The sequence below is a fragment of the Streptopelia decaocto genome (genome assembly GCF_964273445.1).
Source record: "Streptopelia decaocto genome assembly, chromosome: 7".
NCBI classification, from domain to species: Eukaryota; Metazoa; Chordata; class Aves; order Columbiformes; family Columbidae; genus Streptopelia; species Streptopelia decaocto.
Genome location: NC_138661.1, coordinates 3,952,126 through 3,967,701, shown reverse-complemented (window position 1 = coordinate 3,967,701; position 15,576 = coordinate 3,952,126). Strand labels below are relative to the sequence as shown.

Below are 15,576 nucleotides of genomic sequence, written 5' to 3'. Positions count from 1 at the left end.
AAGGGTAGCATACACTTTGAATGTTTGTTTTCTGTAGCTTTGCATGTGTCCAATTCTGTCTTGTGGTTCTTTGGTCTTTTTGCAGTCCTGTGAACTGTCTGATCCTGTTTTTCTCTTGGGTTGAGAAACAACGTCTTACAGTAGCTCTCATATAAAGCTGTTTGCTCATTGCAGTGGTGATTGCTGTGAGGAATGAAAACTCATAAAAACACCAAAACAAAACCACTGAAAACCCACTGAACCTGCACAATGCCTTTCTCCGTTCTTTCAGTGTCTGAAATTTTAGTTTGACTAGTTTGTTTGAGAAATTATTTCTGTTGTAAACACGATGTAAAACCTCAGTCACCGAAGTTGTTTCTGTGTAGAACTGGGTCACAGAAATAAGCTCAGACAGGCCGTCCCTTCTGTGGGTACAAATGGAGGCTGTTGGGTCCTGCTTTTTATCATGGACGTGCTTGATGTAGTTCAAGATCAGGTCGAAAAGGTATCGCCTGGCTTTGTTTGAACAGTTTGGTGCTGTAACCCTTTAGGTGGGAAGAGTCGCAAAGAAAGCGCCACTCTGGATTTACAGCATCTTCATGACCTGCTCCTCTTACCCCAGTTCTTTAAAAGGGCTTTGAAAAGAAATCCCCAGGGAAATGTCCCTTATTTTGCTCTGGGTTACACAAGGAGGCTGATGGAAGGAGGCGTGTGCTTTCCTCGCTGGCCATGAAAACCCAGGGTCATTTTTCCACCATGGCCAGTGGGTGTGAAAATAGCACTTTGGGGAAGTGAGGATGGACTGGAGACCCCTTGGGACATGGGGGTTGATGAAACTGTTTAAGGACACCCTCTGGGACTGGAACTATTCCTTTTTTGTCCTCTCTGATGCTGTTCCCTATGCTCTGATCTGGATAAGGCACTCTAGGAGTTGCTGTTGGGTCCAATGGGCCCAGGCTCTGCAAGATCCTGGATTTTGAGGGAGGGTAAGGCTGGGTAAGGAGAGAGACCCATGTATGTGAAGCACAAATGAGTAGGGATGTTCTGCCACAGCTGCTACCAAACTGGATGTGAAATAGTCTGCAGATGTCCCTGGAGGCCTTGATAACCAATGTGGCGGGTCTCTCCTGCCCCATTGTGGGTGATCACGTAGGAACAGGCTTTTTCCAGGGTGCAAAAATGCCTCTTGCTGATTTTATGCTGCTGTTTCTGTTACTAACACAAGTCCTGATGCACTGTGCAAGGGTTTGGTGGTTGGTTTTTTGTTTTAAATTGAGTGGTTGGTCAGAGAATGTCCTGTAAAGCACTTAATCCTTGGGAGACAAGTGCTGGTGATCCTCGTGGCTTGTTTGAATCTGGTAAAGAGCAAATCAGATGGTTTATTTTTCCCTTAGTACAAAGCAGAAGGGATATGGGTATGTGCTGGTATTCCTCCAATGTTCCTTAGCCAGGAAATAGTTGGAATTGTCCTGTGCCAGTTTAAAATAACTATACAAATCTTACAAATGCTATTCCTGGCTCACTGTAGATGAGCATTCTTTGATTTGCTTTACTTTCAGCTGTTTCTTTTTGTTCTTTTTCCTTCTGCAGACCTCGGCTTCGGTCCTGGCAGAAGAACTACACAAAGTGTGAGCATTTGTTTCCTCTGATGTTTGGGAGCTGTTACCGGCTTTTAACTCGTGCCACCTTTCCTCCATGCACGTGTTTCGCATACGGGAGGGATCGGTGAAGGAAACGTTGCTGTCCCTGCTTTTAACTTTTCACTGAGATTGACTTAGGAGCTGGGAAACGGCTTCCTGTGGCTTTCCCTTCCTTGTCTGGACTTAGGTTTGGAGTCTGTACGTGTCTCTATATGCGACACGGAAGGAGCGTCTTTCTTGTTACAGCTGCCTATGTGCAGGAATCCGCGCAGGAATGTGCATGACCATGAAGAACTGTTAATATTTGGGCTTATATGACCGTGCCACGAGATTTCTCCCTTTGGGAGTTGGGGTGATTGTTGCGTTTCAGAGCTAGGGAATGTCTCAAATTTTTTGGCAAGCAAACAGCATTTAAAATGGATGGGAAAGCTTTGGGACTCAAAGTGTGCTGTCAGCAGGATTTAGGGCAGGAGTTGGACTGGAGGGCCAGTGTGTGTTTTGTGTTTAGCCTGGTGCTTCATGTGCCGCTTGCATCCAAGACCTTTTAGTACGACTGAAATGTCATCATTTCTCATTTGCGCAGGATTGCGGAAAAGGACAAACAGATAAAGCAGATGGAGGACTCATTAAGCAATGAACATGCCAACTTAACCAGCAAGGAAGAAGAGCTCAAGGTATAATAGAAACTTGTGTAAATGCAGCTGGTACAGGGAGAGGCTCCCTGGCTGCATGTACAAAATGAAGCTGCTGCTTTTGGGTCTAGAAGCAGCTCTTTCAGCTACAAGTCTGCTGATCTATTTGCCCTTCTAGGCCAGGGCAATGCTTTGCTGGGAAACTGTTGATAGGAAACCTTGGTGTTTTTCCTTGCTGTTACCTTTAGAGTCCTTCAAAAAGTAACCTGAAATACTTTGCACTGGAGAGTGAACTTAATGGAAATACTGCCTCTGTGCAAGATGCAAATATATTTATTTTTCTCCTTCCTTCAGGTCTTGCAGAATATGAACCTGTCCCTGAAATCAGAAGTACAGAAGTTACAGGCTCTGACAAATGAACAGGTGACATAATTGTTTCATGAAATATTTAATTCTATTCCCTTCCCACTATCTATTCCGTCATAAATGCAAATGCAGATCCATTGGCTTTAAGTGAGCTTAAGCACATTAAAGAAGTGAGATGCTGTCCCTCGGTTACAGCTATGCGGCCTGTTCATTACAGAGGTGGAAATAAAGTGTCTAATTAGAGATAATTCTAGTTGTCAAATGAATCTCTGAGATCTTCCATTTGTGTAACTGCATGCTTGCCTGGTATATATTGCTTTTTGTAAAGTGCATGGAGACAAGCTTACCCCTTCTACTCTTGTTGGTGAGTCATGTGCTGAGACGCCAAATGACTTGTTGTAGCTTTCTAATATTGTGGAATGAAAGGTTGATTGAATCATGTGATGTCTCCTAAGTCTGTGTTAATCCTCTTTATATCTAGGCTGCTGCTGCACATGAGCTGGAAAGGATACAGAAAAGGTAAATAGCTCTGGGATTTGATAAACAATGTTTGTCAGTCTTTTTTGTTGTTTTGAAATGATGCTTTTTGTAAGACTTGGATTGGAAAGTGTATTTGACTGTTCTGCTCTGTCTCAGCATTCACATCAAAGATGACAAAATAAGAAGTCTTGAAGATCAGCTTCGAGAAGAACTTGCTCAGATTTCAAACACAAAAGACGAATTCAAGGTAAGATACAAAATAGCTATTCTTGTGCTTGTTTACACTAAGTTTTCGAGACTTGGGAGGTTTTGGAGTGGTTCACACAACTGAGTGTTCATTTGTAAAGTAGAACCTACTTCTGGGTGGTAAGATCAATCACAGTATTCTGTTTGCAAGGGAAGAGCAGTGTGGGATGTCACAGCAGTGGCAACAGACTGTGCAGCAGAGTAAGAGGTGGGGGTAACACAGGTTAAGCGCGGTGTCTGCACTTGTGAAGAGCGAGGTCTTTGAGATCTGGAAGAAGAGGTAGTTTAGTAAAAGCTATTGTGATTCTTGCCTGCATTTCACCTTCTAATACCACTTCCAAGGCCTTGGAGTGAGCCTTTTCTTGGGTTATCTTGCTGTCAGGTCTTGTTTTCTCTTTTTTTTTTTTTTTCTGTCAAAGTAGATGTAAAAATATTTATTTTTCTCCTGCCAGCTTCCCAATTGTTTCTCATAAGGCTGCAGTTAAATTGCCAGAGCCTTCTGTGCTGAGGTCTGGGGTCTGCACAGCACAGCTGCCCCTTGTTTCTAGACGGTGTATGCAGAGAGCAGTTTAACTCCTCCTTACCCTCTGCCACTTCAGGCTTTTTATTGTGTACTTTAGCTGTTGGGAATAGACCTGCTTACTGAGAAGGGAATTTACTCCATCTTTTTAACTCCTTTAAAGTCTGTATTGGGTGCTGCTGTTCTTCTGTTGTTCCTGGTGAAAATCTGTCTGAATCTCAGAATGTCAGAGGCAGCGTGGTTTGGAGGGGCAGCCATGCCTTGTGGGTCTCTTGGAGCCCTTTGAAGGTGTCAGCAAGCACGTAGTAAACTTGATTCACATGTTAAAGCAGCATTGCAAAGAAAGACCTGGGAGTTCTGGTTGACAACAGGTTGACCATGAGCCAGCAATGTGCCCTTGTGGCCAAGAAGGCCGAGGGTACCTGGGGTGCATTAGGAAAAGTGGGACCAGCAGGTCAAGGGAGGTTGTTCTGCCCCTCTGCTCTGGTGAGGCCACATCTGGAGTTGTGTGTCCAGTTCTGGGCTCCCCTATTTAAGGACAAGGAATTACTGGGGAGAGTCCATGGAAGGGACACAAAGATGCTGAGGGGTCTGGAGCATCTTTGTGATGAGGAGACACTGAGAGAGCTGGGGCTGTTGAGCTGGAGAAGAGAAGCTGAGAGGGATCTGATCAATGGGATCAATATCTCAGGGTGGGTGTCAGAGGATGGACCAGACTCTGTTCAGTGGTGCCCAGCGCCAGGGTGAGGGGCAACGGGCACAGACTGAAACACAGGAGGCTCCATCTGAACATGAGGAGAAACTTGTTTGCTGGGAGGTGCCAGAGCCTGGCCCAGGCTGCCCAGAGCGGGTGTGGAGTCTCCTTCTCTGAGACATTCAAACCCCCTGGACCCACCTGTGTGATCTGCTCTGTGACCCTGCGTGAGCATGGGGGTTGGACTGGGGGATCTCCAGAGGTCCCTTCAACCCCAACCATTCTGTGATTCTGTAATTTATGAAGCGAGACCTTGTGTGTGATGCTGTGAGGAGATCTGGGGCCACCTCAGACCTGGGAAGCGCTTTGGGCAAGTCAGGAAAACGTGCTGACCGAGGCAATGTCCCAAGCTGTGGATTGATCCTGTGGCCTGGGGAACACCCTGGAAGAGCAGCTGTGTACCTTCATTGGTGTGAGCTCTTCTGGACTGATCTCCTGGCATGCAGTGGTGACAGGCAGTGTGGACACGGCTCTTGAGGGTGTCAGGGAAACCAAATGGCGTAGAGTGGGGCAGGGAATATTTGTCTCTTGATACAGAACAGGTTCTTGTGCTTCTACTCAAACTGGTTGATCTTAGTGGGGAGACAAATAGCATCTTTGAAAAGTGTCTGACATGTAAATGCTAAACTGTTCTTGTAAATGCTAAACGGTTGACGTGACCCTGTGTGATCTGCTCTGGTGACCCTGCGTTAGCAGGTGGGTTGGACTGGATGATCTCCAGAGGTCCCTTCAACCCCAACCACTCAGTGAGATTCTGTGAAGTGGTACTTTCAAAGAGAATTTGATGAGAGTCCCTTGCAAGGCTCTGTAGTTCCTCTAAGCTGTCAGAGAATGAGAGAAGTTTGCTCAGTTGATACAACAGGAAACAAAGTCCAACGTAAGTTGATTTTTGTGATAAAGCTGTTGACTGATTCTTCAGTGAGGTGGGTGCATAAACAATCTGGGGAGTGCATTGAGGTTGAGGTTTGAGTAAGTCTGTGACTCCCAAGCTAGTGACATTCTCAGGGCTTTCAGCATGGGGGAATGTTTTAAAATGGCAGGTGAATGGTGGAAATGAATCCCAGGAGGGAATAAATCTGAACTTCCTTAGAGTGATGGTTTCTGCAGTAACTGTTAGCTGGGAAAACAACTGAAATTAGCTGTGCTGAGTAATGCAGAAATCAGCAAGGGCAATTCTAGCAGTTCTTGGGAAGTGAACAGGGAACTGAACACATATTGTCATCATCGTGATACTGTGGAAATCCACAGAATACTCTCAGCATGAATCTCGTGTCCCCTTCTGGTCTTTCCTTCCTCCTGTCTTTGATCCCAAACAGAAGCCAGACCAGCTCTGTACCAAATGTTTCCACCTGAGGAAGTGCTCCTTTTTTTCCCATGCACACAAAAGAAAAAAGCCAGTTTCAATCCAGAGCAATTATTTTAATATTCACCACTGCTCTGCCTTCCTGCTTGTATTGTCTTTGTAAGGCTTTGGGTCTGAAGCACAGATCACATGTCCTGCTTCTTACTTTTGTAAAACACCTACCAGGTCTTCAAAGACACTTTGTAAACCAAAAAGCAGTAATCGAGGAGGATTTTAAAATATGTATGAGGAATCCAGACAGCATAAAGAGGGAAATATCCAGAGAGCATAAAGGCAGCTGAAGAGAACTGGAGAGGTGATCCTGCACCATGTGCTTTTTAAGAAGCGGTGACCAAATCTTGACATGATGTTGATGCTGCTTTAGGAAGAAAATGCAGTTTCTCTTGCGTCTCACACTTGTTACTGTCTGATCCTCTGCCAGGGAATAAGGATGGTAACAGCTGAATTTTTCATGGGAACATACAGACAAAAGTATTAATACAGAAAAGCAAGAAAGAAGGGGAAAGACTTTTTGTAGTCTTGTAGCTTCCAAAGAGCTCACTGGAACGACTTCTGTGCTATTTAGTTACCTCATGGCCAAAATGAAAATGCTGTAGTTGGAGTTTGCAGTTCTGAACTGATAAAATGTTTAAATTTCCTTCCAGGTTCTCAAGGAGCAGAACACAGCTCTGCAAGCAGAAGTTCAGAAGCTGCAGTCTCTCCTGTCTGAGCAGGTATAGCTGGTGGTTGCTGAGGTTGTTTCAAATATCTTCTGTTCTTCTTAACTTGAGTGTTTTTTTCTTAAGCTGCTCCCAGGCTGAGCTGGTTGGTGTCAAAACCTGTTGCTTTTTAGGTGTTTTCCATGGAGGGTTCAAGTAAGGCAGTTGTGTCTGTCCTTTAGACCTAGTCAGGAGTGTGCAGACAAAATGTGGATTTTCTTCCCTTGAAGAACGCTGGCTTAACACAAGCAAGAACTTAAAACTGGGAGAGATTGCAGAAATATCAGCAATTTTCTGGAATAAATCCCATGACCAACCAACCTTTCTAGGGGAGGGGGCTCTTACTGGACTGTGGGGAGAACAAAGTGAGATCTTTTCTTCCATCCTGGAATGAATGTAGTAACCAAAGAACAGACTTAAGGAACGGGAAGGCTATTTGCATCGTGATGTCTTTTGTCCCTCCTCTATTTTGCCCGTGGCACAGCTGCTGCAGCCTGTCTGATGCTGCAGGTTCAAAGCTGCTGAGTTGCTCAGCCCCATCTCCTCCGCGAGTGTTGCTTTGGAGAGGGAGCTCTTTTGAACACCCCCGGCTTCGTACCCTTGTGGAATGAGAAAACTTCCTGAAATGCTGGAAAAAAGACTTGCAGGACAGGAAACTTATTTCCTTTGCTGTACTGGTGTCTGCTCATCAACATCTCCCTGTCTGGAGCGGCTTCCTTTTTTCTGGTGGAGAACCAGATCTGCAGCCTTATTCCCCTGGGTCTGGCTGATTTAGTGTCCTATCCGAAAAGTGATTTTGCTTGGTAGCTGGCGTATGTGGTCTCTCACAATGTGGTGGTGTTGAGAAATCATAAATGCTCCAAGTGAGCCTCGAGTGGAGCTTGTGGTTTCAGTAAATGCTCAAAAGAGTCCCATTTTTCAGATAGTGAGCTGGCTGGTATATGGATTATATGCCACATGGTGCTTGGCGTGTTTGACAGTCCGTAGGATCACTGGGATCCTGTGTCCTACAGCATCTGGTCACCAGAACTCCTGTAGTCCACCAGTATAAAATCATAGAGGCATTTGGGCTGGATCTGTACCTCCCCTAAAAGAGTGATGTCTTTCCAGCATCAACATTAGACAGACATGCCATGAGGACATTCTGCCCCTATTTTATTTTCCTTTCTGGCTAGTGTTCTGGTTAAGTTGATGCTCTTCAGTTATTTGCTTAAAAAATCCTAAACCATTATTGATCCAACTATTGATCACCCGATTGTGTTTTTTATAGGCGAACAAAGACGTGTTAGAGCAGATGGAAAGAAGGTAAGAAACTTTCTTCTTTTGAATCAGAAGCTAAAATATCCAGGTTTTTTTGTGAGCATGGTTATTGTTGATAACTAAACTCCCTTCAAAGGTTAACTCTTTTTCCTAATACTCTTGATTTCTCAGTGTGAGAGAGAGAGATGATAAAATCAAGACAGTTGAAGAGCTGCTTGAGGCAGGACTCATACAGGTGGCTAATAAAGAGGAGGAGCTGAAGGTAAAATATCTCATTATTCTTTATGGCAAAGTAGCAATTAAGTATCCTTGTGCAAAGTGTATGTTTGAGTGCTCATAGTGCAGTTTGAGATCGTTCCCTTTGAATAGGAAAAGCATCTTGGGAAGACAAGGTTAAAACCTTTTTGGTAAGATAGACTAAGCGTGAGCATTGATGGTGTACAGTAAGTGCTTAGAGCAGATTTTACTAGGATTTTTACCGCGTGTCTTTTGGAATAAAGTGAGTACATCTCCAGAGCTTGATGTTTGGCCTAATCTGCAACAAATCAGTCTTTAGGAAAAGGTGTTTTGTAAAAACTTGGCAGTATGGGGCTCTTGCATCTCTTTGTGTACTTGGTAATCAGAAGGACTGAGTGGATCATAAACTAGTAACACTTCTGGGGTGATGCTAAAGGTCCTTCCTGTTGTGCTTTTAAAGAAGCTAACGATGAGTGATCTGGAAAGGCAATACAAATATTCCTCTCTGTTTTCAGCTGGGGTTTGCTGGAAACTCTGTCCTGGGTGTAGCCAAGACCACGCTCACTTTCTTAATGTCCCTAAATTCCAGGTGCATCGCTGAGACCCCTGTGCTGGGGTGGGGTTGCGCACTGTGAAACTGTCCCATTACTAAACAGCCAAAGATGTGAGCACATTGCCTTGATGTTTCCCTGGATTCCAGCTTCCTGTATATAGATTGAAGTCCACTCCAAATTGTCTCTAATGAATAATTAGTCCATTGAATACTTTGGCTCCAACTGCTGCAGGGAGGGGGTCTCTTTCAGACTTTCAAATTCTTTCACTTGTTCTAAACAAAATGACTTTCTCATCAAGCTTAACACTTTTTCCCCAACAAATGAGTCTTTCATTATCTGTGTATTTGCTTTCAAAGGCACTGCGAACGGAGAATTCATCCTTGAGAAAAGAACTTCAAAGCCTGCAAATTCAGCAATCGGAGCAGGTAGTACTTTTCATCTAAAACTTTTATTACACCTAAGCTAACTCTAAAAGAATCTTGCTGTAGTTGCAAAAGTCAAGGGAAAAAGGTGAAGATGTCTTTTGAAGCCTGTTGGCAAAGCATCCTGTTTTCTTCCAACATCGGTTTCGAAGCTGATAATCCTGTTGAATAAATCCTTTGCAGAAGTGTCAGAAATGTGGCAGACGTCAAGGTTCCAATCAGTTCTGGGTTGATTTGAGTTTGCCATGTACCAAAATGGCTGTGGGTTGCTTTTTTCCAGCAAGCGCGGCTGGTAGGCAGCTCATTCTGCATCAGCTTCATTCTGATTCATTCCCACTTGGGCAGGTGTGACTTAGTCTCCTTTGTTTATTTCTCTGTTCAGTGACACTGTCACAGCATTATTGTTTTTGCTGTGCGCTCGGTGCCTTTCCTTGACATCCAGCTCTGCTTGGACAGCACAGGACACCACTTAGTTTCTAGGAAATCATTTATGGGAGACGAGCAGCACAATATCTGTGCAGACATGGGCGGTAGTGCCAATAGGTAAAGGTTTAGCTGATCAGACGCTGGTCCTGCACCTCAGCCTCTCCTGGTAAAGATGGTGTGGGTTTGCTTTTGCTTTCCTGGAACTTGCAGCACACCTGGTATTATCAGGTTGCCAGGAACTTGAGACCAACAGCAGCTTTCTCAGGAGCAGCCAGATGGATAAAAACTTCAGGCTCTTGCATAGTTTCCCCAGTGCCAAAGAGCTCAAGCTCTCTGCTCCTCACCCCTCAACGCTTGCAGATTGTTTTTCTCTTCTCTTTTCCTAAGTTGAAGCTCTGTTTTGAACAGGTTTCCTTCCAATCACTGGTGGAAGAACTCCAGAAAGTGTAAGTTACTGCACAGTTTAATTTCTGATCCTTACTTCTGTCTGTCTGTATTCCATGATTACAAGTATTTTGCTGGAATGATTTGCTTTTAACTGGGTGAGAGGTGAATGTGTGTGTCAGGAAGCTTTATCGCTTTGGAAGCACATCAAGTCAGATCAATACCTTTTAGAAAATCCAGTTGCTTCTCTGGTAAGCAATTAATTTCATAAGCCTAACTTTGACTAGACAAGGAATTGCACTGAATTGTCAGAAAATTTTTATTCGTAAACACTCTAAAAGGAATGAGCTTATTTACTCTATGTATGTATTGGAGGTTGATAAATGCTTTGCTGGAATGTCCAGCGAAGGATAAAGTTAAGTGTGTGTCATTCCAGGGATTATTGATACCTTAATTTGTGTTTTTAGACAGTAATAGTATCTATTTAGCATATGAACTCCTGGTATATAGAGCCAGCTTGTTCTGCACTATTGCCACTCTTATTCCTCCTACTTCTCCTGCTTGTGCTGTCTGGATTTGGGGTTGTAGTGAGAGGTGGCACCCGCAATAGTGAGAGGTCCCACTATGGATGCCAGAGCCTGGCGATGCGAGAGCAGAATCAAAATGTGGGTATTTGCCCCAGTTGCGCATTTGTTCAGCCAGCTAATGTTGTTCTTTTGATCTTTTTAAGGATCCATGAGAAGGATGGAAAAATCAAATCAGTGGAAGAACTCCTACAAGCTGAAATCCTTAAAGTAGCAAGCAAGGAGAAGACTGTGCAGGTATTTATCTCTGCGATATCTACCTTTCTTTTTCTGTGTCTGTGCCTCTGACTATCATTTATTTGTTACTGCATGGCATTCTACAGTGATGAATATGTAGCATCCATTTTTGTGGTGTTTTTGTGTTTCCATTGTCCAATCCTGTCTGTTTTGTCATTGAAAAGGCTTTGACACAGGAAATAGAGGCTCTGAAAGAAGAAGTAGGAAATTCCCAGCATGAGATGGAAAAACAGGTAAAGTAACTGTAGTGCCAGAAGCGTGACCCAGCCTTGGCTGTGCTGCTCCCTCATTTCTGTTCTAGTTTTTCTTTCACTGGTGAATGTCATTGGGTAAGGGAAGTTTTTAATGGTAGAGCTACACTGATAAAGCTGTAAATATGTAGTATAAATACTGCTGTCCTTCAGAAATCACAGTCCTCTAGATGCCCAAGCTTTTTGGACTTTTAGCGTGAAATTGGACAAGAATTGCTATAACTTCAAGCATTGTAGCACTAGCTCTGGCTGGGCATATTGCATACTCTCCCTGTAGTAAACACGAAACCCTGGGACATCCTGTGCTGACACCTCTGAAGTCTCAAGTGCTAAAGGTGCTTCTCCTTTTGTTGGCCATTGTGTGTTGCTTTAACAATATTCCTGGCCAAAATACTATCTGGTTTCCAGGTAAACCTAAGACTGTTTTCTTTCCAGTGTCCAAAGAAAGCGTGTCTTGGCAGAGTAAGTTTTACTCTAGCCACCAGGAATGCAGAAATGGAGGAGTATTGGCTTTTTTGGCACGCCTGGTGTTTTGTGTCCCAAACAGTGGGACCCCACGTTTCCTTAGGGAGCCCATTCTGCAGGCAGCTGGATCCATCGCGCTGTCAGGAAGTTTGCTTGCTTGGTTGTGCGGGTTGTATTTTTTGGTCTGTACTTCGTTCGGTTTTTCTAGCTACATTCCAACATGTCACCTCCTTTTCTACTTGCCTTAGTGTTAAAGTTTTGTCCTTTTTAGGCAAAGCATCACAGAATGTGTTTCCATCTCGGGCTTTTTCTCCCAAACTCCCAGGAACTGGAGGAATTGGGTGTTTTTTCCTTCCCTGGAGGTGACACAGAGCCCAGAACAAAATGCAGTTTAGAGTTGCCATCTCTGGAAAGCTGCAGATTCCTGCTCCAAAGGTGGTGTAAACACAGCTTTTTGCATCCTGCAAGTGGAACAGAGGTTTTTGGCAACGTGGAAGCTCCTTCGGTGTTGGGGTAGAGGACTAACTAAGCTGTTTGGACAGCCAGTACCTACACAGCCTGTCAGGCTTCTATACGAACTTCAAAGGGAATATTCTCACTAAATTTGTCTCTTCAATCCACGTTCAGCTGTAGAATGAGAATTTAAGGGAGCACCGAGGTTGCAGTGAGCACTAAAAAGCCCTTCCTTGCACAAATATCTAAATGACCTGGGTTGGCAGCTCTGGTGTGAGCTGCAGTTGGTGGTGAGATGGTTCTCATCAGTGTCTGCTTCTTTGGTGCTGAGCTGGGCCTGCGTGTGTTCCCATTTGCACTGTTTTCCACTCTAGAAGTTGCGTTTTAAATGTGGAGAAAGTAAATAGTGGAGACATTTGGCTTCTCACTTATATTCTCACAAAAAAGGCGTGTTTATGCTGATGTATCTGTAACAAATAGCGCCTATTTTAGTAACGTCTAATGTTTTATTTGCCGTATTTCACCTTAGAGCAGTTTATAGAATTTATGTGTCTGTTCTATGTGCACTGAATTGAAGTGCTGATTATTTTCTTTAGGTGTCGATCACATCACAAGTCAAAGAACTTCAGACTCTGTAAGTACAGTTGGTAACATGTGTTATCTGCCCTGTGCACTGCTGGTCTCCCTGCCCCAGTCTGTTTTCAGTTAGAATATTCTTGCCTGGTGTCTGCACTTTGCACAAAGTGAGCCAGGCCTTTAATGCTGGTCTTGGTGGATGTGTCTCCTTGTAAAATACCCGGTTGTGTCTGAGGCGGCCAACAAGGCGAAGTGCTGCGTGGCTTTATGAGCCCCAGTTAACCTGCAAAGGGTGAAATTCAAGTCAGGAGGGAAGGACCTAAGCAAGGGACTGTGGCAAACTTACCTTGGTAATATCTGTGGTGTAGCTGGGTGGATAAGTGAGAATTGGGTTGTCATGATCATCAGTCCCTTGTGTTCCTAGCTGGGGAGGAGGGAGGAATTATTTTTAGATGAGGAAAGCACACGTGTATGAAATCCCTGCAATATATGTCAGTTCAGAATTTGTCTGATTTCGCTTAACGAGCAGTACCATTGATCAAGGGCGTCTCCTGCTAATCCAGACTGAAGTGGAAGTGTTCATGCATTGATTTTTAGCGGGTGAATTGTTTGTGCCTTTGATCACATAGACTGCTTTTGTTTGTTGGGTGCTGCAAAGCACAGGATGACTTTTTTTTTCCAGATGGATAAAAGACAAAGGGTTTATGCTGTGTGTTTAATGGTACAGGTTGAAGGGGAAGGAAAAGCAGGTGAAAACAATGGAGGCCTTATTGGAAGAGAAGGAGAAAGAGATTGTTAAGAAAGGAGAATGGCTGCAGGTAACCTTCCTGAGTATTCTAAAGGGGAATAAATTCTGTTGCAGTATTTCTGGCTGTGGAAAAGTTACGTTTACACGTCTAAACTTGCTTTTTTTCCCCCATAGGGTCAGAAAGATACAATCGCACAATTAACCAGTAAAGTTCAGGAGTTGGAACAACAGAACCTACAGCAGCTTCAACAGGTATGTCCTGCAGAATGGATGTGCTTTGGGAGTGCTGCTTGGTTGAGCTGGAAGATGTTGGTTTTGTCCTGTACCTTTTGTAAAGGGTTTGCATTGACTTCGACCTACAGAGATGTTTAAAATCCTACTTGACTGAACTGGTAGTCTGGTAGAGAGCCTGCTAGTTCAGCTGTGCTCATCCAAAAGTTTTACAAAATAACAAGTTGTCGAGGGTTAAGATTGTGGGGTGACAATAAAACCCTGGCAGATGTATTGTTAACCCCCTCTTCCCCCCAACTTCCCCCTTTTGCCCCTCCCTCTCCCCCTTCCCACTCAGCACAGGCGATCGGGAGGGAAAGAAGGACAGAGAGAAGAGAGTTGGAAAAATTAACAATGTTTTACTAATGCTACTGATAAGAATAGAGAAAATAATACAAAATATACAAAACCAATCTTGAAAGTCTCAGCAACTGCAGAGCCAGCAGCCAAAGTCCTGGACTGGACTCTGCAGCAAACCGGAGCTGGATTCAGTCTCTCACTGGCCTCAGTTCGCAGGGACGACTAGCAAGGTCCTCTCCTAATGTCGGCCATAAACAGAAGGGAAAAAGCAAAGGCAAAGGGAAAAGGGACGAGATCCTCGTGCTCTCCCACTTTTATATGAAGTATCACGTGAATGGGATGTTATACACAGTTGGTCAGTTTCTTGGTCACCGGTTTCTCGTTGCCCCTCTGGCGAGATGTCCATCCATGCTTATCAATAAGTTTGCATTCCATTGCTAGGTTTACCCAAACATGTATCTGGTTCTCCAGGAAAATGCAGCTGATATGAAGCTTTAGCTGACAGGCAAATTCACTAAAAGAGAAACTTGTTTTTAACAAAACCAGGACACAAGTTCTGAGAGTTTTTCTTTAATCTGGATGATACTGTCCTTGATGAGGAGCTTTAGCAGTCTGAAAACTTGGAAGCTCATAGACAGAGTCATGGAGAAACTCCCTTTGTAACAGAATGCAGCGGCTCCTCTTGAAGCGCTCAGGCTTCGCTGTGATTCCTTCCTGCCTTTACCTGCTGTGGAAGCTGTAGCTGGTCAAAATATTTTGGCTTTTGATTTCCTGCATTGGACTTTAAAATGCAGGACTGGACATCCTTGAAGCCTTAATGGAAGAATTTTTCCAATACGAGGGTACTCTAGTTGAGTTTGGCTTTTTGTCAATGATAAATCAGGGAAACTGAGTTGCATTCGTATTTGGGGTGAATGTCTAGACAGGCGTTCATCCCAGGGGAAGGTGGCCTCGAGAGAAATTGGCCGGTGTGAAGTTTGGGCTGCTTGGCGTAAGCTGCGCTTCCAAAATCCATTTTATGTTTAGATATTCTTGGAGCAACGTGTGGTGCAAAATTGCTGCTATTTCTTTGGCTAATGTCTCGCAACCTGGGTGGTGCCCCCGCTCCTGCAGCGACTTGCTGTTAAGTGGAAAGCTTTACCGTGCCATCAAAAATGAGCTTGGCAATCGCTTTGTTTTTCAGGTACCTGCCGCATCCCAAGTCCAGGACCTGGAGAGCCTGTGAGTACGCTTAGTAGCAGTTTCTCAAGCACCTGCTGTTAATAGGCATTCACTTTAGCTGAAATTGGAATGTATGAATTGGTTTCAAGACTTTTATGGGCTTTGCTAAAAGAAGCCGTTGGACGCGCGTCCGCAGCCGCGTGTAATCGCAGCGCTCGCACGCTTTGCGACACTGGGTGATCACCCAGGGCTCTACTAACTAGTGGAACTGCTGCTACTTCATGCGTCTGCTGGTAATTTCTCCTTCTGTTTAGCATGTTTAGAAGAATGTGGATTTAAGTGGCTGCGGCTGAGTCAAAAAAGCAATGAACAGTTTGCCGTTTTCAGGCTGAGATGCAACAGCCAATTCTCCTGTTTTATGGAGAAACGCTGCCAGACTCTGTTTTGACTCTACTTTCGTCTGGCTGCTTGAAGTCAGAGGAAGGTTGTACGAGACTGTGCCAAAAAGGGCTTTGTCTTCAATGCGGCTCTTGTCACGTGCTGCCCTCCCAGCAGAGCTCCTCTAGAGCC

At 44.3% G+C, this 15,576-nt stretch overlaps 1 protein-coding gene across 6 annotated transcripts in view; it reads left to right on the top strand.

Annotated features, from left to right (window-relative positions):
- KTN1 (kinectin 1) overlaps positions 1 to 15,576 on the top strand; it is an 83,711-nt gene that overhangs the window by 44,888 nt on the left and 23,247 nt on the right. For 5 of the 6 annotated variants that reach the window (XM_082059364.1, XM_082059360.1, XM_082059363.1 and 2 more), the window contains 16 exons: positions 1,570 to 1,607; positions 2,203 to 2,293; positions 2,606 to 2,674; positions 3,099 to 3,136; positions 3,254 to 3,344; positions 6,625 to 6,693; positions 7,949 to 7,983; positions 8,110 to 8,200; positions 9,086 to 9,154; positions 9,986 to 10,023; positions 10,692 to 10,782; positions 10,947 to 11,015; positions 12,548 to 12,585; positions 13,255 to 13,345; positions 13,450 to 13,527; positions 15,029 to 15,066. In XM_082059364.1, coding sequence (XP_081915490.1) covers positions 1,570 to 1,607; positions 2,203 to 2,293; positions 2,606 to 2,674; positions 3,099 to 3,136; positions 3,254 to 3,344; positions 6,625 to 6,693; positions 7,949 to 7,983; positions 8,110 to 8,200; positions 9,086 to 9,154; positions 9,986 to 10,023; positions 10,692 to 10,782; positions 10,947 to 11,015; positions 12,548 to 12,585; positions 13,255 to 13,345; positions 13,450 to 13,527; positions 15,029 to 15,066 — 1,034 coding nt within the window. The remainder of the gene's footprint in view (positions 1 to 1,569; positions 1,608 to 2,202; positions 2,294 to 2,605; positions 2,675 to 3,098; positions 3,137 to 3,253; positions 3,345 to 6,624; positions 6,694 to 7,948; positions 7,984 to 8,109; positions 8,201 to 9,085; positions 9,155 to 9,985; positions 10,024 to 10,691; positions 10,783 to 10,946; positions 11,016 to 12,547; positions 12,586 to 13,254; positions 13,346 to 13,449; positions 13,528 to 15,028; positions 15,067 to 15,576) is intronic. The other variant, XM_082059361.1, reaches the window with a different exon arrangement.